The sequence below is a fragment of the Rhododendron vialii genome, chromosome 11a (assembly GCF_030253575.1).
Source record: "Rhododendron vialii isolate Sample 1 chromosome 11a, ASM3025357v1".
NCBI classification, from domain to species: domain Eukaryota; kingdom Viridiplantae; phylum Streptophyta; class Magnoliopsida; order Ericales; family Ericaceae; genus Rhododendron; species Rhododendron vialii.
Genome location: NC_080567.1, coordinates 22285250 through 22307321, shown reverse-complemented (window position 1 = coordinate 22307321; position 22072 = coordinate 22285250). Strand labels below are relative to the sequence as shown.

Sequence of the window (22072 nt, the reverse complement as noted above, 5' to 3'; positions counted from 1 at the left end):
TAAAAGGGAAATAATTTTATCACATATTACTCATTGACGCTCTTTTTTTCCTTTTGTGAAATCACGATTTTACCATCTCACGTGTACAGAAACAGAATAATATTTCTATAGTACATATTGAAGAACAATAGTAATCTAGACCAAGGATGCTACGGCTAGCCTTCAAAACATGGTATAGACACAGACACCATTTCAAACCTCCCCCTATCCCAATGTTTGGCCATATTGACTGTAACTTTGAATTTCAGAGGACTATTTTTCCCTTGTTGCATCAATAGTTTAAGCAATATCAACCAAATCGAATACAAATCTGGGACTCCAGATTGTTTTTTCTCCTTCTGTTCCAAGCTCTTATCTGCACTAGGATGCAGAAGTAAGCCAAATCCTCCATCAGCAGTGTTTAACCGAGTTGTGCTTTTTGCATCTGAATGACCGGTGTTTTGGTTGTCGTTTGGATTAGGTGTTTGGCCGTGCTTCTGTCCTCTATAGCATGAGTGTACACTCTCAGCTTTTATGTTTCCAAACAAGAGTTCAGCAGCCTTGTTTTTCACAAGGAGTGGTACGTACTTTGAGTCATCCCATACGTATAACTGCAAATAAGGACACAGAATCAGCTATGCTAAGCAAGTTTATAGTAGATCGCCAACATTTAAAAGTAATAATACGAAAAAGAGTTAAAAAAATTAAGGAGAGACGACTAAGCAATTAGAAAACAACTTAGTTTGTGTTCTTCATCTGGGTTCCAGGAAGTAGGGGCGATGCCGGAGATTTCTCAGTACCAAGCAGGGCCGGCCTTGGGCTAAAGCCCAAGGTGCGGCCGCTTTAAGCCTCAAAATTTGAGCAAAATTAGGGCCTCATTTTCTATAGAAAAACGCATATATATGATATATAAAATGCTCCTTGTTTCAATGCAGAAAGGCATTTGTTGCATTTGGCACCAGTGGTGCGTGCAAAGACTTTAAAGCAAAGGGTCTCTAGTTCAAGTCCTGGGAGGGACCTCTTGTAATATATATATATATTACAATAACCTAGGGCCTCCATTAAAAATTTGCTTTAGGCCTCGAAAATGTCAGGGCCGGCCCTGGTACCAAGAATATAAAATAGGAGGATGAGGCATAAATTACTAGCACAAGTTTCTTCAAAGTGGTATTAAAGCTTAAACCACCACTTAGGACTCCCTCAAACATATACAAATGAATTACGTCTTCATGTTATGGTAGAAAGGAGATGTGTGAATATTATAGAAGTATAGCAGGCCAATCAGAGTTAAGTAAAACAAAGTAAAAGCATTGGTGAAAGAAAAAAGCTTCAAAAAATGTAATAATACTGCCACCTTACATGATGGATAGAAGTTTATAAATACGAGGAACCGTTTATTTTTCCTCACAAACAGAGGCGACTGCCAATGTATAATCCATGGGTCGCATGACACCACGGAGAAAAAAAAAAAAAGCTACAGCAGATAATATAAAATTTAGTACGACCCCATATCCATAATTAGTATAAACTCATGTCCTCCGCTAGATAATTTTTACCTTGAAGTTCCACAGCCGTGCGCACTTTGGTCTCTATCTCTATCTCTCCAAAGAAACTCTAATATAAATCTTGAATGTTGTAGCCTGTAGGTAATGTTTTTCTCTTCTTTCATTAAAAGTTTGGGTACATTTAGGGGTTTGCGCTCTCCTAAGGTTTCAGATATAAAATCTTTCAGGTGTTGCCGATTTCTTTGGAGCTAGTCATACTCTATACGCTTTCGCTAGTGGACAGTGGAATTGGGCTTCCAAAATTAGTCGATGTGCGCGTAAGTTGACCTGTACACCCGAGTTTCAAAAACAAAAAACTTGGGTATGTTGTTATGGATTTTGATAACTGCTCTAAATTGACCTTATGTACTGATCGATATAGCTATATGGAAATAAATGATCATCTTTATTCGATAGTGCTATAAGTACCGACCATACATATACCGATGGGGTACCGATGGACATGCGAGGCCACCTCTGGGTCCCGCACAGATGATCTGAGCCGTTCAATAATTTTTTTTAAAAAATCCGAGTGGGCCCAGCGAGAATCAGCTCAATCTAATATGTGTAAGTGCTCGATCCAAAATTTTATTTTTTTCATTCAGATTTCTAGGAGGTGCACATGGGCGAAATGTCTTTAGTAGATCGCGCAAAACGTCTTTGGCAGATCGCGCAGGTTGCACCGGTTGGATCCAGATAGCCCGACCTGGTTGGTCGTGCCACGTCGGCCTAGTTGCACCAGAGGGAATCCACGCGTGATACCCGAGCGATACGTTGGCTACTCTAACCTTCCCGACCACAATATTTTTCTTTTTTCAAAAATACTATCTGAAAAACGATGAGTTGTCAAGTTCATTATTGAATAATTATTCCGTCAATTTTCAGTTGTTTATAGCCTAAAAAAACTCTCTATTATAAAATAAATTAGATTTTGCCAATATATAAAATAAAAATCCCAATGGCGTTGGCTACTCTAACCTTCCCGATCTGTCTTGACCTAGAGGATCTTGTCGAGCAGGGTCATGGCTCGAGCACGGTCCAAGCTGATTTGTTCGGGCCACTACAAATTACAGTGATAACATATACCAATTCTACACCAAGTGAACTTGCACACTGAATGAGCAGAGAAATTAAGTTTTATTACAAGATATAGTTACCACACTAAGTTTTTCGTCATCAGTTTAAGTAACTGAGTCCCTTTAGCTCGTCTGTTCTTGGAGGTACAAGGGGGCCACTGCTTCAGTGGTATTCTGAAAGCAGCCACTTTGTGCATATAATGTCAATGTTTAGGTCTGTTTCCAATCCTTCCCCACCCATACCCCAATGATTGGGGATTAGATGGGTTCTGTTATTGTTGTTGTTGTAGTTTAAGTAACTGAATATTACAAGCCAACAAGCTGCAGCTCAATTGGGTATTTGTCTATTACCAAAGGTTAGGTCTATCTCCAATCATCTCCCGTCCATACCCCAATGATTGGGGACTAGATGGGTTCTATTATTGTTGTTGTTGTAGTTTAAGTAACTGAGTATTACAAGCCAACAAGCTGTAGCTCAATTGGGTACTTTGTTTAAGAAGCATGAAGTATGGTAGTCTAGGAATGTCTAGAATCTACGTTTCGAAATTCACGTATTTACCTAATTGTTAGACGCTAATTGGATCCTTCAAGATAATGATTCACATAACTCCATCAACCAAGACAAATTTTCAAGGAGTAGACAGTCTAGAGAACATTCAACTAAATGTGCAGCCCTGGTCAGCTCCTTCAGAAAAGTATGCAAGATTCATCGTATTAAAAGCAATAAAGACTCGAAGAGACCAAATGTAGACTGTGAGTACGCCATACCATGAAGGGTCTGTATATTACGCTTCTTATGTGGAGATTATTAGAGCTCTTCTGACAATAGAATGGAGTGGTGCTTTCGTCAGAGGTAGACCTGGAAACAATTAATTGATGACATGCTATTCAGTAACTAAAAGGATCACTGCAAATCTATAAACTGTTGAAAGCAGACCTGAGTCTTCTCCATACCCCAACTCAGAGTTCAAAGGAGAGCCACATAGTTGGCAGCCGCTACAAATGAGATCTTCAGTTAAATATTTATCTCCCATTGCGCATATTCTCCTGCTTAGGAACATCCTCTCCTCCTCAGATTCAGGAAGATGCTTCCAGGTCAGTGGCAGAAAAATTTCGCCAATCGACGCACAGAAAGTAGCCTTACTGGAATCAGTAAGATGGAACACTTCTAAAAGAGAACAGCAGTCCTGCAAACATCTCTCTTCTTGCACTTTCCAGTTTATTGACTGTTGTCCCTTATGCTGCGTAAGTTTATACACAGTGAAAATCCTCCAAACATGTAAACATCCAACATGGAGATCAGGCATGAAACATGGAACTGGCTTATTAAACAGTTCTTTCCAGGACCAGAATTTATCGTTGTGAAAAAGCAACACCCTTGATCGTGATCTAAGTGCACTACAGTAGAATATGCTTCCTCTTGACAGTTCTCACAGAGTGTGAGGACGCTCAATTATGTAATTATATAAGCTATCTATAAAACGTATAGCTCAATTTCGCTGCCCTGGATCATGATCTAAGTGCACTACAGTAGAATATGCTTCCTCTTGACAGTTCTCACAGAGTGTGAGGACGCTCAATTATGTAATTATATAAACTATCTATAAAACGTATAGCTCAATTTCGCTGCTATATAACTTTGCATATACGGAATACAGCAGTTAATGGAGGTAGGAAGCTGAAGAAAGCTGGCATTTCCTTCCAAAATATACTCATTTTTTGTGCATGCAGGTGCCTTTCTTTCCAAAAAGCTTTATGCAATATAACTGTCAGTAATATCGAGATTTAAGGGGAGACAGAAGAAGCCAAGCAGATCAACAATCTAGCAATTAAAGATGTAAGAGAATAGTCACAGACAAAATTAACAAGAGAAACTGAAAGCATGACATAAGTTTCTTGAATAATTCAAAAAAAAAAAAAGCAGACAGTTTTTTTTTTTTTTCAAGGCAAAAAATATACTCCCATGAAAGTAATTAGCTCCACGAACTTAACCAGCTAGGGCTAGCTCAGTTGGCTATAAAAATTGTCCCTAGTTAGGAGGACATGTGTCAAAGTCTTGCCACATAGGTAAGATTCCCTCCTTATGCAATGGCCTCCTCATGTACCAAAAAAACCTGATTAGTTCCATGAATTTAGCTTATTATAACAGAAAATTTGAACCTTGAAATGCAAGTCTGCATGCAATTAACTAATCTCATGCAACCATGAGAAATTCTCAAGAATTAAAAGGTCAAGACAAAGAAGATACCTGGTGCCCATGAAATTGCACATTGTGAAGAATAGATCCAGCTTGCTGCACCCATTCAATAACTTTCCTAAGCTTTTCCTTGGTTGTTGCCCCCAGTTGACACTCACCCATGATGCTGTCCAGACCTCAACAGTGAAGATAACATCTTAGGCGTCCCAGTTATCGAGTTTAGTAAGTTTGCATTTTAAAAAGCAAGAAAGGAAAATTAACAGAAACATAACCATGAAGTAAAATGATTGTTCGTTATTGCAACTTGCAGGGGTAGAATCGAACCCAGGCATACCATGGAACTTGTGATTGTTAGTGTCATAATACCCTAACTTCCAGATGAGAAATATAATGTTTCCAGATATTCGACTATACAAACCACAAGTACCTTTAAGCAACTAAAAGGAAGATAATACCACGTCTATTTACAAAACCTACGGCAATCTTTAAAAAAGAGGGAAAAGAATAAACACCTTTCGAAACAAGTGATTCACAAGAGTGGACTAAACATTGTAGAGACGAGCAATGGTTGGTTCTGGCCTCAACAAAATCTCCAAATCTTGTAATCTTGACGTCTGTGCAGAGTAAATAGATACCGTGTCAGCCAAGAATTAGTCATACTACATACCATCTGAAACATTTGATAAGACATACCCATTAAACGTAGTGAATAGAATAGAAAGGCTAAGTACAAGAATAAGATATTGACGAACGAAATGCTAATATTAGTTGCAATCTAAAAAATAATTATACATTGAACAACCAGCACAACCGAAAATAACATGCTAGGCTAATGTAACAAAAACTAGGAAATATACCTCAGATATGTGTTACCGTGTAACTACGTACATAACTGGAAAGTTTGGTATGAAGAAGATGTTGAAATTTTAACCGACATTTTAATAGGTAGCAGAAACTGAAAGTATCAACACAAGAAAGGAAGGAAAACAAGCAGCAGCCACCAACTGCATTAGATATACAACTCCAGAAGCTCAAATAGTGTTCCAGCCTAGGAATCAGGCATACAGTTTCGACATCTCAAAGTTTTCCATCATGTCAGTACACAATTTGGCTAGTAAGAACAAAGTTTACAACATAGGTCGATGTCGCCAGGACAAAAAGAACATATTTCACTAGCGATTCTTCTTTTTTGTGTCATCTCACATCATTTCCTCGCCTTGAGGTATCTTGCAACCTGCACTCTTATTTTTTGCATAACCTCATGGCTCAAGGTAACTAGCTGTTTGCTTTCCAAAAGTTTTCCTCTACGACACCAATACTCTTACACATAAAGTTCCTAAATTGGGTTTACGGGACATGTTGGGAACATGTTAAAGAATATATTTATGTATTTTCATGATGTTCTTGATGTTCACGTAACAAGAATAAAAATATAATATAAGCCTCTACTTGTAATAAAAAAAAAGTACCATAAGTGAATTCACTCACATACGTATCATTCCAATTTATAATTAGACTATTCACAAATGTGCATTACGCTAGGCACCCTATCATAAGTATTCTCTAGGTTTTGAAAAACAATAAGGATCTTCCTTGTTCTCTTTATACTTTTCTGGTAAGTTAGACTGCTTCAATTAGTAATTTTCCGCACATGGATCCAAACCGATTCTCCTACATTTGTAATCACCATTCTTTGGCAATACCCAATCACCGCCTCCCACAATTTCATTTGTGGCTCATCAAGTTGTATGTTTCAAATTTCAATAGTCATTGCAGCTTTGGATATTTCCTTTTATACATATAACTAAGCTATTTTTTGTCTACTGTTGCCATGTCAATGATTGCATAAGTCGGGTAGAGTATTTTAAAATTAATATTTCAACAAGATAAACTCCCATAAGTACTCGCTATGAAAATTAAAAAAGAGGATAAAATTGAAACTTACTGTGCAGCAAGACGATATCACCAGCAACAGCCATGGAACCCATTTGTTTTTGCCATATGGATACATTGAAAAAACGGCGTGTATCATCACCAACCTGAATGTCTGTCCTAATAACTTCTCTTCCACCTTTCGCCATCTTATACTACACGAAAAGCAGAACATTACTTAAATGAAATCAAACTCTACAGAAGAGGGGGAGGATTTACATTGTTAGAGAAAGTAATTGGCAAAATGCTCCTCTCAATGCGAAAACCCTTAACATTAAATTGTGTAGACCTAGACATCGAAATACCACTCACCACAACTGAACTCCGAGCGCTAGATTAAACTTAAGCTAGGTTCCGCATGATATTTCGTATCTTCTCGTGTTTCGTTGCCATTCTCACTTCCATGTTTAAACCTACGCTCTTCTATGCAAGTGTGTGTGTGTGTGTGTGTGTGTAATTGATCTAAATTGCGCTTCGCTTGCTATTCAGTCAGGTCGCAGGGTCCGGGGGGGCTCTTCCGAAACCTAGACACGTCTATTACGGTACTTCATAATGTAAACCGTAACTTACAAACATTTGCAATACGCAGCTGATGTTATGTAACTGTATTACATTCTTCATTTGATACGTAGAAGAAATTGGCGGTCGGGCATGTACTCAACAACACAACTGGAGAACCGCGTCTCTTGCTTTCTCTGTTTCATTAATTGATTGTTCCTTGCGCCTCGTGTGTTTGTCGGTTTGGCCGGTTTCTCAACATCATTAGTACATCGTTACATATGTACATACGTATGCATGTATGTAGAATGGTAGAGAGAGGAGAGAAACCTGAACAGTAGTACATCTATGGACGAAAACGATTAACTGAACGTAATCACCAACGTGAGAAGCAGCTTTTGACAGATCGATCAGAGGTCCGTACCATCCGATTGCTCCTGCCATAATTACACGGAGAATTATGGAGAATCTCTTCTTCTTCTTCTTCTGAGTTCTTCTTTCCAGGCGTGAACAGATTTTGGCGCGTATATTTCTGATTTAGGGATTTTGACAGGGGTGATTGGCTGCAACGGTAATTCTGGGCACTAGCAAAGCAGGGATAAGCCTATCCCGGACCCGGTTTCTACATTTCTGTGTATATTGTCTTTTTTCTCTAACAAAATGTGGTTCAGTAAAATGGATATCGATATCGATTGAAAACAAAAAACAAAAAACAGGATATCAATATCCAATGAAGTTGGTTTATTGGATCAACAATCTATTCATTGAGATAAAAAAAGTAATAATTCAAGCCCTACATCATCGTATTAAAACTTGTTGTGGGCTCTAAAACTACATGCCCCTCACATTCAATGACTTGAGAGAAATGAAATCCTTCAATAAAGAACTTTTTGTTTTATTTCAAGCCTCCAAAGTTCACAAAACTTGTTCTGCTTCATTGACGGACTACGAATATGAAAGGGAAAACAATATTCTCTTAAAATTATAATATAGAATACAAATATAGATTTGCAGATTGGTCCAACTCGTAATTTACTTTTGACCCCGTGTTCAATGACCTGACCGTAGTGATCTTAATTGTGGTTACATTCATAAGTAGCTTGGTCCATCTTTACTCCATCTCATATACGTCTAAGGACCCGCATCACCCTTGATTTATGTGTTGTTCATTCATTTTTGCTTTTTTCATGCTAATGTTGGCGACTGGAGATAACTTTCTTCAATTATTCCTGCGATGCTGCCATGAGAGGGAGTAGGTCTTGCTTCATATTTGTTAATTCATTTATGGTTTACACAACTTTTCATAGTAGCGAGGTAGAGAGGCAAATAGGATTGCATCCCGACTATGTATGTTGGCACCCAATCCCACATACCACAGCCCGAAACCAATAGAAAACTTAGTTGGCCAGGAGCCAACAGATATAACAAAATACAGAGAAAGTAAGAAGACTAAAAGAAACCAAAGAAAAGAACCATCGATCCATAGCAGCAGGACAGACAAATGATGCCATGATGTAGCAGTAGCAGCAGCTACACAGCATCACATTCAGCAATTTAAGCAAAACCTCCAGCCAGATCAGGATCACTCTTGCCTTCGCATCAGTATAGCAATCCGCAAAGACACTTCTCATGGAAGATAGCTATGAATGAAGAGGAAGCACCAGACTTCAAGAATATCATAAGCAGCCTCAGAGGCCTCTTTGCATAAAATAGCCATGTTGATCAAAGGACTGCAAATAACAAGCTTAGGGCCAAGACGTAGTAACCAAACGAATCGAACCCCAAAGTCACAAGGCAATAACAAACCCACAAGACACAACCTATGACCACTACCGGAAACCCAACAGAACCAACTAAAACACAATCCTCAAGGACCACAAACACCCAATAGCCCAGACTCAAAACCAGTCACAAACCAGACACAAAACGATAACAGACCAGACACAAAACCTACAAATCCAAAAGTAGCAGACCCTCAACCATTAGTAAGCCCGAAGACATATTGAACCAACGAAAGCGATCAAGATCTATGAAGTCATAGATTATCCAGTAGGTTATGATATGCAAATGCAGGTCTTATTTGCTAATGTGTTAAATCTTGGCTACTTCCTTTGTTTAACTCTTGGTCTCTAGACTTGATTCTAAAAATAAACCTGTTCATTGACAAGAACAATAGCAAAAATGAATGTGTGTGTGTGTGTGAGAGAGAGAGAGCGAGAGAGAGAGAGAGAGAGAGAGAGAGAGAGAGAGAGAGAGTTTTGCTCAAGCTCATTTAATCAATACAAATTATAACATAACTTTTGAAACAGGGTCTACAAACCCATCTTTTTCACCTCGAGGAAAACCAAAGCCATGATATTGAAACTAGAAGAAGATTACCACAGAGTCAACTCCCTTAGACAGCCAAAAGTGAACCACTGTCTCGGAAGCATACAAGATCAACTTAACTACAATAGGATACCCAACATTAAAACTAATTGGGTTAAAGTCCAACAAAGCTAAACTTGAGATAAAACGGGTTATTAGACTCCGATGCACCGCATTGAAACACCGGATAAAGGCACAGTCAAACCAAGTTATACTGGACGGAAATGCCCAACAAAAACAAGGGCCTATTCCAACAAGTAGCTTTGACTAAAAACAGCCACCAAGTGGTACTTCTCCCACTGACGTATATCCAGTATTTGAACCAACAGCGTCAGCCACAGGTTTTCAATTTCCAAACCTACTTGAACTGTAGACTACACCATATCTACAACTGAGATTCCGTTCCAAAGAAACTCTGTTTCAACATCCTAGAACCGCCATACCAACAATTAGGCTGCGTTTGCATCTTGGATTTATGGAGACACTAGCATTAGGAATAAGGGGGAAAAAATGTACATGAAGCCATTTCTTTTTCCCCTTTTGCTGTTCTTTTCCTTCCGCAAAGCCCTCTCACAGATCCAATATCCAAACACAGCCTAATATGACTCCCCAAACTCCAACTTACCGAAAATATGAGCTCATGTACAGTCTTGCCCCTATATCAAGTGGCCCATCATCCCCACCAACTGCATGAAGAGCGACAGGTATTGTTGAGAGGAGTTGCACCGTGAGCGGGAATACAGCAGGTTTGACTTCAATAGCATCTGAAATGCCAGATATTAAACCAGGTGCTGGATCCAGCGATGCTATACTAGTGTTTTGTACTGCTATTTGTGATGCACAGCAAATTTTCTGTTCAATATTCTCCTCTGAGCAGCCATTGTTACCACCATCTCCCGGGAAATCCAAAGCCAACTCTAATGGACAGGTAATTAGGGCAACATCTTCAGCTGTCCTCCATTTACCCGGGCTACCTCTCCGCTGGAAGCGCTTATGTGAAGATAAATTGAGCACCAATGTTGACGTATTATCAAGCCATTCCGCTGTTAGGTCTTCAACTTCATCGTAATAGATGCGCCGCTCAATCTAGGAGCACATTAATAAGCAGGACACCTCAAGACAACTTTATAGAAATACTAAGTAAAGAATTGTAGAAAGAAAGTAAATAAAAACATAGATGGGTAAGGGAACTACTCACAGCTAACTTGGGAACATATATTGACATGAATCTTGGTCCCAGACCCAGTACCCTTGCTTCAGTCAACAAAATCTGGGTAGCACAAGGCACAAACCAGCAAGGACGACTCTTAGTAAGCAAAACCCCAAGATAAATCACAAGGAAAACACACATAATCTAAGCGCAGTATACTATATTTTTGAAGTACTAATTCCACCATATTGTACTAATCTTTCCAGTCAAAATATGTAACAAAACTTGTGGACCAGACAAACGAATAGAGATGTCTCAGTGGTGGGAACTCAGGCCTCTTGGCTTATGGAACATAAGACCAGTAAGCATAAACAATTAGGCAAACAGTTGTAGAAGTGTTTTAAGATATTTGCAAACAGAAACAGTTAATTTGTAACTTTATGCATGAGGGACGGAAATGCAAGTAGGGTTTGAACTTTCGAGTATGCCCATTTGGTCAATTCCAACTATACGCTACCCAAAAAATTGAATAAAGCACTCAAAAAAACTTGCAATCAGGAGCCCATCAAATCAAATTTAGACCCATCCACCAAAAAGAGAGAAGAAAAAACACCACCACAAAAAAAAAAAGAAAAAAGGAAATTGCAAAATTCTCAACAAATTCGAGCACAGTACTCCTGAAAAAAAAAAGGGATTAATAATCAGGAGCCAATCCAGTCAAAGAACTGAGATCTCACCGAGAAACAGATGAACGAGAAGAACCCATAGAAGACAAGAAAAGAAAAATGAAACCTCAATGTGTAGAAAATCCAGATCATGAAAATACTCAAAACCATTGAACCAAAAATCTGATTAAAAATTAGAACCTAACTATTCAACAAATTATCCAACTTGTAGTACTATAATGCAATCAGTGAAGTTCTGGACATGCGATACACTATCCAAACAAAGACACCCATCTCTGGTATCACCTTTCTCATTAACTGGCTAATACTCGCCGCTAGATGCCCATAACCCAGCGACTCCTTTTTATAGAATTCAGCAAATTGGTTATCCCTCCAGATGCCATGTGTGTCCCTCTCCAAATGGCCTACTCGACATAGAAGTCATCCCACAACAGGATTGCATAACCCAATGAACCTTTGTTCAGCAACGCACTATCTTTGTCAATAGCTTTTTTGGTTCAAGTATTCAAGTTCACCAAGCAGCAAACATTCAAGTCCTCAAGCGTAACTAGTAACCACTTGTCTAACTTGCCAGCCCACAACCAGACCACTAAGCACAGTGGCATAAGCAAAGGATTCCAGTTTGGGTACAATTCAAAAATCCCTAGCTGACCTCAGGCTAGTGAACATAGGGTAAGACCTCAATCCAACTTGTAACCAAAGGTGAGTGCGCAACACAAGGTGTTGAGGCGAAAGAAACTAGAATAAAAGATAGTTATAAAAGCTCCTCTAGCAAGTAAAAGATGTGTCACCCTCTATTTAGTACACCAGTTTTTACACAAGGAGAAAAACGAAAACCTACCCATACTACAAGCCAGTCCTCTTTCTAGCTATTGCATGGATGACTTTGGGCCAAAGCCTCAAGAAGGAAAAAGTTCAGAGTTCAGACCCAGTAAAAGTAAGGTACAGTCTCTTGTTTTTCTTTTATTTTTTTTATTTAAGTGCATTTCTTGTTTGCATAACATATTCTACACACACATTCAACCATTATTTTGGACTCCTCTTACATTCAAAGGGAGAAAAAATACCTCCTTTTTCCTGAGAAGAAACCACATGACGAGTTTATCACTAGCATCCTTGACATGCCTACTGGCCAGCTTCCTCTCATTGCAATGAGCAGCAATGTCTGCAAGTGCTTCGGTGCATGGAACTCCATATTTTGATGCTGCAGCAGATAACGCTTCCTGACCTTCAATTGATACTGCTGCGTCCTTATCAAAACAAGTACCACTGAAGCATCTTCTTATCAATTCCTTCCCATTGTTTAGTTTTTGCGACGCTCTTCTGTGCTTCAAATACCACTCTTCAGCTTCAGTTATGGCAGCTAATGTCCGGTGTACTACAATATCCGGATACCTACGCAGTGGTGAAGTGAAATGGGTGTAGAGTGGAACAGCCAAAGCATAGTGCCCCCAATAATTTTCTCCTTCCAGATCTCCGCTACAAAAGTATCCTGCCAACTGCATTGGTTTCGTAGCGTACGAGACAAGAATATTAAACAAAACAGGATCATTCTTGAGTGCGTCTCTTATCTTCTCTAATGAACGATGAAGCTGACCGGAAGAAGAAGTGTCCAATTCAAAACCATGTTTTTTACAAAAAGCTTGAAACTCTCTAAGCTTCCTCAAGTTAGGATCAGGATGCCTGCGCAACAATGCACAATCCGGATAAGCTCTAAATATTACTTCTGCAGCGTTCCTGTTGGCCAAAAGCATAAACTCCTCAACAAGGAAATTTGAGTCCTTCCTTTCCGAAAGTATACCGTCGTAAGGAGTTCCATCTTCATCAAATAAGAAAACCAGTTTGGAGCTTTCTAGACGCAATGCCCCATCATCAAATCTCTTCTCCTTCAATTTTAGGGAAATCTCATTAAGGCATTTCACAGAAATTTTAACATCAGACCAGTGGAAGTGATCATGCAACTGAGGGACACCATCTTCTGCAGGATTAAAACTCCCCACATCAAACAACCCATCAATGATGTCCTGAGCATTTTCATAGGAGAGTTTGCAACAAGATCGTATGACAGTGCGGCCAATCCACTGATCCACAATCTCACCATTAAGATTTATGTCCCACAAAACTGAGAAGGCAAGTCGGTCTACTCCAGGATTAAGAGACACTACATTCTCTGAAAGCAATGGGGGCAACATAGGTAACTTACCCCGCAGTAGATAGACACTAGTAGATCGAAACTGAGCTTCCATGTCTAATGCCGTGTTCGGTAGAACAAAATATGATACATCAGCTATGTGCACACCGACTCTGAAAACACCACTGGAAAGCCTTTCAACTGATAACGCATCATCAAGATCTGTAGCAGTGGAGGGGTCAATAGTAAATATGCACAAATTTCTTAGATCTCTTCTTCTCTTTAATTCCTCAGGTGGCACCTCCCAAGGAAAAGATGGAATACAAGAAAGTGATTCAGCTGAAAATTCAGAAGAAGGGATTGCATTTTCAAATAATATTGCAGAAATATGTGGTTCGATCTCTCCACCCCTCCCAAAAATATGCATGACACAAGCTTGCGGGGCATAATTTCCTTCACTCCAATCGCCAATTCGTGCACCCACAATTTCCATTTCAATTGTTTGATCACTATCTTCCAACCTTTTCCTAATGGCTTTAGGAAGGTCTCGCAAACATACCGTCATTTTTGGAAACTTTGGGTCTATCGGTGTCAAAATGATGTACTCCAGGTTGGGAGGTAATAATGAACTCTTTTTCTTCCTTTCATTTTTTAAAACTTCTTTATTAGCAAGGCCCTGACTAACACTAAGAAAACCAACAATAGTATCACGACGAGGAGATCTTTCCATAATGGCCACAACTCTGCCGGTTGGTCTTTTTGAAGGGAATGAGCTCATTGTCGCACACAACTTCTCCACCGAATTAGGAATATCATCACGGTCACTAGATCTAACTGTATGCAAAGGATCCAGAGCAGAAGGACAATGTCCATTAACAGGACTATAACGATAACCTGACACAGATGTGCATTGTCCAATGAGTCGTAGACCAGCATCTGCACCGGTGGGAGTAAAACTCACATTACAAAACCCCTTCTCTTCAATAAGTGAGCAATTTGTACCATTTACACACTCATAAGCCGCATCTACCTTATTCTTTCCTTTGGAGCTATCGCGAGCCAACTCAGAGACTTGACAGGCAGAGTTATTATCATCCGACGGGCCAGAATTGTCAACAGTTCCAGCAGACCCTTTCATCTTTATCCATGATGAGAAATGATCAACTTTAATTGCAACAATGTCTCCTTCCACCTATGTGACAGAACATATTCCATCAAAAAGAGAAAAAATTCATCGCCCTACAGAGATGTAAGCATAGAAAGTACAATCTCCATATGTAACAGAAATAATTGAAAGATCAACAACATGACACTAGTTTGATTACAGACCATAACAACAATAATAACCATCCATTGTCCATCCTGTCACAATGCAATCCAACTTACTGCCAGAAGTAATCCTAGAATCAGTCACACAACCCAGTCACATGAACTTTTCCACACCATTACTCTTCTCCGCCTCATTTAGTACAAGGTCTAGAAAGGTTTTGCAAGTACACTACCCACCAACCTCCAACACCTCCCCAGAACATAAATGACTAAATATTTTCAAGTAAATATACTCCTAAATAACACAAAATGCAAAATGAATAAATCTCTAATCTTTGCAAAGAGGGAAATACAAGGAAGTGCAACACATGTTCTTTTCATCTAAAATGGTGAAACGAGTAATACAACCAAAAATTATCAAAACTTCGACTGCTAACACAAGTACACTGATCTAAGAATTGTTACCACCACCCAATATGGGAGTATGACAGTCCACAATGGGCTGAAAAAGTACTAGTAGTTAGACATTTATACGCCTTGCTTGACTTGATTACGAGGTTCACCAATTGCATGTAGGTTTTTGCATAGATTTACATATTGAACATGCGGACTCCGCGACCCATCGGGTAAAATTCCCGATGAAGAACTAAATTATAATAGATAATGAAAAGAGTGTAACCATCAGATAATAGATTAATAGTGAATTGGACCTCTGATCAGTTTACGTATGCTTATACTAAATGGAAAAAGTACGAGAATCTGAAGGCAATGGAAGTCAACGGCACTTCATTCAGAAAAGACTTGGGAAAAAATAAGCCCAAACTTACAGCTCTATTCTGTGCTGCAATTCCATTAACGAGAATATCCGTTTGAACTCCATCGATTTTGCAATAGGCCTAACAGCACAAGAAAGAACATGCATTATATGTACATTATCGAACACAAACAGACCAAAAAAATGGGAAAGGAAGAATGGTGACACACCTCAAGTCTATTGTGAGCATTCACCCGAAATAACGCTTTAAAGACATGACCTTTCTGCAGAAGTAAACACCAAAATACTAACATCCTTCTCCATGATCTTCTAAGACCTCCATGTGTTCACAAGGGCCTTAGAAGGTAAATAATACAGCGCAGTAAGAAGCAAATTAAAACATAATATAACGGATTTGAACATGTCAGCAGACTGACCTCTAATGCCTCATTAACAGATTCACTGGACCAGTGCGGAGCAAAAAAATTTCTCTGATGAGGCAGAAGAGATTCCTTATTCCCAATTGACCCTATTGACTCCTCACAAGTAACCGTCACAGGACATGATTTTGAATACATTCGATCACCAAAATCGGATGGAAAAAAATGCTGGTTTTGCATACTTATACCCTCCTGTGTTGCCGCTTGTTCATTCACACGCATAGTTGGCAAAGAATTAAAAGCAATATTAGACGCTCTGGGCAGTTGTTGCTCGTTTGATGTGCCACTTCCCCCCACAACTTCTGATGAATCTGCAGGAAGTTCATCTACTGAACTACAGGCTGCTCCGCAAAAATAAATAAATAAATAAATAAATAATTCATCAGAGCCAACAACAGCAATATTAGCACCTCATGAACACATCTATTACCAATATAAGGAAGCGTGATGACAGGACAAGAAGAGGTTGCATATATGTAGAGCAAGTTAAGGTTGAAAAGCAAGTGGTGAAATTCCACGGAGACCCCCTAACGTTTAAAACCGTCCAAACAGACCCCCCATCTATAGGAAATGAAAAAGATGGTTAACTAGGTTGATGGAATGAAAGAAATGACAAATCACCCACACTGACCACCTCATCTATGAAAATCGCCCACACTTGTAACGACCCTAATTTTGTCCCTAAAATTTTCAATTAAAAACTTATATTGTTATTCTAAATTTTATATTAATTAAACAAAATAATCTGTTTACTTAACATTTATTCTATCATTAGTCTCATTATTCATTTAATTTCATACAAATCACTAACATAAATTTTTATTCAACATATATACATATACTCATCCCTTTCTCCTCCCCCACTAACCAAAACTCTAAAAATCTATCTAGACTAACCCCCCTAAAATTATCACCTTTTAACCATCCCATCCACCTATCCGTCTATCATCCCAATCCATTCCATTAGGGATGTTTTGTTCCCTCTTTCCAACCCTCTTTCCTCTCCTCCTCTTGACACTTTGAACCATCACCTCTCCAATTAACTCTCATTCACACACCCACGTCATTATTTATCTGTCTTTTTTTCTTTTTTCTTTTTCTTTTTTGTCGACCAAGAGAGAAACAAACTCCCTCATTTCTTTCTTCTTCATTTTTTGTTTCGCAGAGAGAGAGAGAGAGAGAGAGAGAGAGAGAGAGGAGTCCTGGAAAAAATAAGAAGAGGAAGAAGAAAGAAGAGGAAGATCACCCCCACCATTTCTTTGTTTACATTCATATCACGAACCCCTTTTCATGGCCAATTTCTTCCTAGCTAAAGTCGTTTTTAGGCTTCGGTTTATTCATGGAAGTTGTAGTGGGCGTCAAGAGCTTCGGTTTCGACACAAGAATCACCCGAAATGGTCAAGATTTGATAAGAGTTATCGTGGTCTAAAGTTCTGTAAAAAAAACTCGGATTACCATTCCAGACAGGCAAACAGCACACAGGACTTGTATTAACCGCCATTTTCATCCTACTTTGAGTGGTTTTCAGGTCTACAATTCTTCTTGAAAGTTGTAGAGCGTTTCGAGAACTTCGTTTTAGAGACAAGAATCGCGCAAAACGGTTGAAATTTGGTTATATATGTATTGAACAACAAGGGTGTTTTCATCCAATTCGTAACATTTGTCAATGATAGTTAACGGTGTTTCAACACTTGGGTAACGGTTATAGATTTGGGGGGGTTGTTTGGGCGGTTTTAAACATTAGGGGGTCTCCATGGAATTTCACCAAAGCAAGTTAATATATGATCAATGATACTAAGCACCACTCTCTTTTTAATTAATTGGAAAGAAATAGTGACTTATTTGGCATGTTCTAAAGTATCAGGTCAGAGAACATGTTTTCTGAAGACGCTGAAATTTTTAAGAGCACGGTGTTTCCAGTCATTCTAGTCATCCCTGAGTTGAAAAAGAAAAAGTTTTTTGCTTCTGCAAACAAACAAAAACAATAAAATAAAATCCGAACAAGCTGTGTAAACTAACCACTTTCATTACATGGATGTTCTTCTGTACCTCAGAATCCAGATCAAAATCAATAATTTTGCTAAAACTACAATCGATTGTCTCATCATTACTGGCCAAAATCTCCTACTCATCGACAATCAAGGTTCCATGTGTCAGCCAGTTAATCACCAAACAGCCTGCACGTGTACGATTCTAGGCTTCCCAATTCAGCTACACACTTGTACACCGGAGCATATAAAATTCGCATGTAGACAAGCTGGATAAAGATATTAACCTCCAACGAACAATGGGGATTGAGCTGTGTGACGTATTAATCTAAATGCTGAATGGAAAACAAGTGTCCACCTGGCACAACATATGCTGCACATCTATCCTTGCAGACACCAGCAAGGCAGCAACTTTAAGTTGTTGAACTAAACTGAGGCTTTCTTTATGCTTGTGAAATGAACCACAAGCCATAGCTCACCCTCATCAATGCGGAATTCGAACCCTTGTTCTCAAAACTATGCATGATAATAGTTATGATAGTGTGGGGGATGCCTCAAGTCACAAAAAGTGAACAACTGGGCAGTGTAGGATTCATTAGCCTGCATTGGATTCTCTGTAAGCCATTTAGTAAAGGACTCTTGAAATCTATAAGTTAACTAAAAATGTGCGTAATTAAGGTTTGAGAGTCAAAACTGGGTATCATTGATTTCTAGAGGTGATGTGAATAACTTCCACACCTAAGAATGACCATGTCACTGGTTCTCTAGACGTACCAGTTCAATACTGCTATACCGATACATGACGGTTATAGCAAATAACCAAATACTGTATCATACATCAGTGCCACAATTTACAACCATGGCACCCATGCACAAGAAAAGGAGAATTCTTTCATGGTCACAGAGAAATAGGACAACCAAACTAACACAGTGGTAACTCAACATTTCTCTCTAAGTCTCTTTAATGCGTTCATTTCTTTTCAAAAGGCGGAAAACACAGCAAGTGACAAGAAAGTGGACCACATATCACCTAAGATCACCATCTGCAGTACAACCAGTTCAACCATTACTCATAATTCAAAATGGGACTTTTCTTTCCTTCAGTTCTCAGCCACCAAATAAAGCCTTGAAGCTCCATACAAATTCAACAGTCTGTAGTAAATAAAAGGTTCATGTCTGGTGTCTCCATACAGAGGCGAGGCTAGTATAGGAAGCATGGGATCACCACTGCGGGGGAAATCTACTACTGCTAGTTTACTAGTATATTTGTTGTTTCTCCAATAGTTTACACCATTAACACACAAGATATGCATGACCTTCAGACAAGAGACAGTAGCACTGAATAATTTTACCCTCCAGACCCCAGCAGTTTGTCTCCCTTCCGTCTTTTTGCCGCACTCCCCTCTCTCACCCTCTAGTCTCTCTTTCTATCTCTCAAATATACCATGGCAACCAGCCAAGCACCGTCTGAAAAGCTCTTACAGATTTAGAATCATTTCATTTTGACTAAAATCAACGGTTTAAGGTTTTAAACCAAATAAACCCAAACCAAACAAAGTCTTAAGTCTCCATCAGGTTTAAGGTTTTGAATTTGGTAAAGTGTGATCGGAAAAGTAAATGCATATTGGGTAAAAAAAAAGGAATACATGAACTTTGAGAGCTGCAAGTGATTATTTAGTATTCACTTTCATTAAAAGCTTGGGTATTTAGCTTTTGATTCTGCTACATGTACTAAACTCAAATTCAATTGTTGTTGTAACTCAGAAGTAGATTATTGTTCTTTGATTAATGCATAGCTATTTCTCAATAGAACAACTGCAATTTGAATACATGAATGACCCATCTACAACAATATCTGCAGTCACCACTGTCGTCAAAAACAATGCCAGCCACGAAATCTTTCACACTTGTTTACAGCATCTAACTAATAAGCAAACAAATAAGGACACAAAAAACAATAACACCCATTTCACAACACATGAACTTGAAGTCTAAATGTAATTTCCAATCCACCCACCATCTCAAGACTCAATTCCACACACTCCTAAGTCAACTCTGATCAGTTCATCCAACTCAGTTAAATCACAGCAATGGCTAGTCAAACAACATACCAAATAAGTTGGACATATAGCAATACACATCTATGCACGCGAAAAAGGGTACCAGAAACGGAAGAATTCTGCTTGGATCGTCGATTGGATCGGCGCTTCTTCTTCTTATTACTATCCGCATCCTCACTCCTCTCCACCACATGAGTTTGCTCAACAACCGCCCCTCTCATAATTTCAGCCGATGACAAATTCAAGAAACGTGAAAGAAACTCGAGTTTACAAAAGAAACAAAAAAAATAAAAACTAGATCAAAGAACAAAACCCTAAGCTAAGCTAATGGACGGACATCTTCCGATGGGTAAAAAATATTTACGGAAGAGACCTGTGAAGAGAGAGGATGAAGAACAAAAGAATCGGACGAAAAGAGAAAGGGGGTGTCTCTATATATAAAAAAAAATGTAGAGAGAGATTTTAGAGAGAGAGAGGGAAATAGGGTGGGTGAGGGAAGAGGTAGGGGGATTGAAAAGGGACGTAATATTATTATTATTGGTCGGTGAAGACATGGGCGCCGACTCATGATTCCTTTGTCTTCCCTCCTTTTTTACTACTTTTTTGCTCTCTCTTTCTCTCTCCCCTCTTTTCTTTGTGCCGGTTATACAATCTCCATCCGGATTCCAAAAGAGCTCTGCTAACAGCAGAGACAATCCGTAGAGAACCACACAGAGACAAATGTGAATATTATTTTATGGGGCCCTGTAAAAAATCAGCTCCAGTGGATATCGGTAAGTATTATTTTTTGATTCGTAGGGGCGAAACTGCTCAGTTCGCCCTTACGAATCAAAAAGTAATACTTATCGATATCCACTGGAGCTGATTTTTCACAGGGCCCCATAAAATAATATTCAAAAATTTATGGATATTTTTCTAGATTTTTTTGGGACCCGAAATGGGACCAAACGCGTTTGTGTCTGCGTAGTTCTCTGCGAATTGTCTCTGCTCATAGTTTTTTTGATTCCGAAATCTATTGTCAAGGTTTTTATGAGAAAAAAAAAGCTACTCGTTTATGGAGCCAATTACAATCGTCAAAAAGTATTGATGATACTTTTTTTAGAAAGAGTTAAACTTTTTTCTATAAAAGTTTTATTAAAATCTAGACGATCTAAAATACTTTTGGACGATTGCAATTAATTGCTGCTGTAAAAACCTTTTTCACGAGTGAACCGTAATAAAGTTTTTCTCGGTTTTTATACTCTGTTTTATACTCTAGTAGTAATTGATTTGTTTGGAAACTAGAACATAGTAGTAGTAGTAACTTATGAATTCTTTTACAAATTACAATCCATGAGAGCATGTCCGGCCCTAACCCATTTTAAATTCAAATTCGGGTAAATTTGTGTCCAAACTCTATTTGAGTACCTCTTCTCCAATGCTACACCCATTTGTTTTTACCCAAACGGCCTTATTCGTCTTGGAGATTCAAAACTACTGAGCATGGTCTTCAATAAAAATTTTCCAAACGATTATTAAGAGCATTAGGTATAAATTTGGGTCTCAAACATTGAGTCAAAATGGCACATTTTGTGGATATATTAAGAAGTGAAAAGAGGTGTGAAGAGCAATAGGTATAAATTTGGGTCTTCCCAAATTTGAGCAAGGAATAACGTAAAACTTAAAATGAGTGGGAAATGGGCTGTTTTTTCAAAAAATTTGAGTTTAGGTAGAGAAAGGAGTAGGGATTGGAGATGCTAGGAGAAAAGTTCAAAATTTATCTTCAGTCCAACAATAGAGTTTAATTGTCTGGAATTTCCAAAAATTATGAGCTTGTGTGTATTTTAAAAACTAAATAATATACACGAAAATAATATTCTAAATGTGAATCTCCAAAAATTATAGGTATTCGTTTTGACGAGGATAATTAAAAAAGTAAAACATAAAAGATAGAGTTGACTTTTTAAACTAAAAATAAAGTAAAAAGGTCACAAAATAAAAAAAGTCACAAAAAGAAATCCT

At 38.5% G+C, this 22072-nt stretch overlaps 2 protein-coding genes across 5 annotated transcripts; both read right to left on the bottom strand.

The window, feature by feature from the left end:
• Positions 1-67: 67 nt before the first annotated feature.
• Positions 68-7826, bottom strand: LOC131307537 (uncharacterized). Its single transcript, XM_058334090.1, has 7 exons — positions 7557-7826; positions 6742-6883; positions 5309-5410; positions 4848-4972; positions 3554-3840; positions 3368-3458; positions 68-590 (listed from the first exon to the last, which is right to left on the bottom strand). The coding sequence occupies exons 1-7, from the start codon at positions 7668-7670 to the stop codon at positions 156-158; spliced, it is 1296 nt and encodes a 431-aa protein (XP_058190073.1). The 5' UTR covers positions 7671-7826; the 3' UTR covers positions 68-155.
• A 1656-nt stretch (positions 7827-9482) lies between these two features.
• Positions 9483-20574, bottom strand: LOC131307533 (DIS3-like exonuclease 2). Of its 4 annotated transcripts, XM_058334085.1 has the most exons (8): positions 20175-20310; positions 18135-18200; positions 16021-16364; positions 15814-15867; positions 15657-15725; positions 12497-14752; positions 10792-10863; positions 9483-10679 (listed from the first exon to the last, which is right to left on the bottom strand). In XM_058334085.1, exons 3-8 carry the CDS (start codon positions 16243-16245, stop codon positions 10215-10217), a joined length of 3141 nt encoding a protein of 1046 aa, XP_058190068.1. In that variant the 5' UTR covers positions 16246-16364; positions 18135-18200; positions 20175-20310; the 3' UTR covers positions 9483-10214. The 4 variants fall into 4 exon arrangements, with proteins under 4 accessions (XP_058190068.1, XP_058190067.1, XP_058190069.1 ...); XM_058334084.1 differs by lacking the exon at positions 18135-18200 and having other exon boundaries at positions 20175-20574; XM_058334086.1 differs by lacking the exons at positions 18135-18200; positions 20175-20310 and adding an exon at positions 18043-18065.
• Between the last annotated feature and the right edge of the window lie 1498 nt (positions 20575-22072).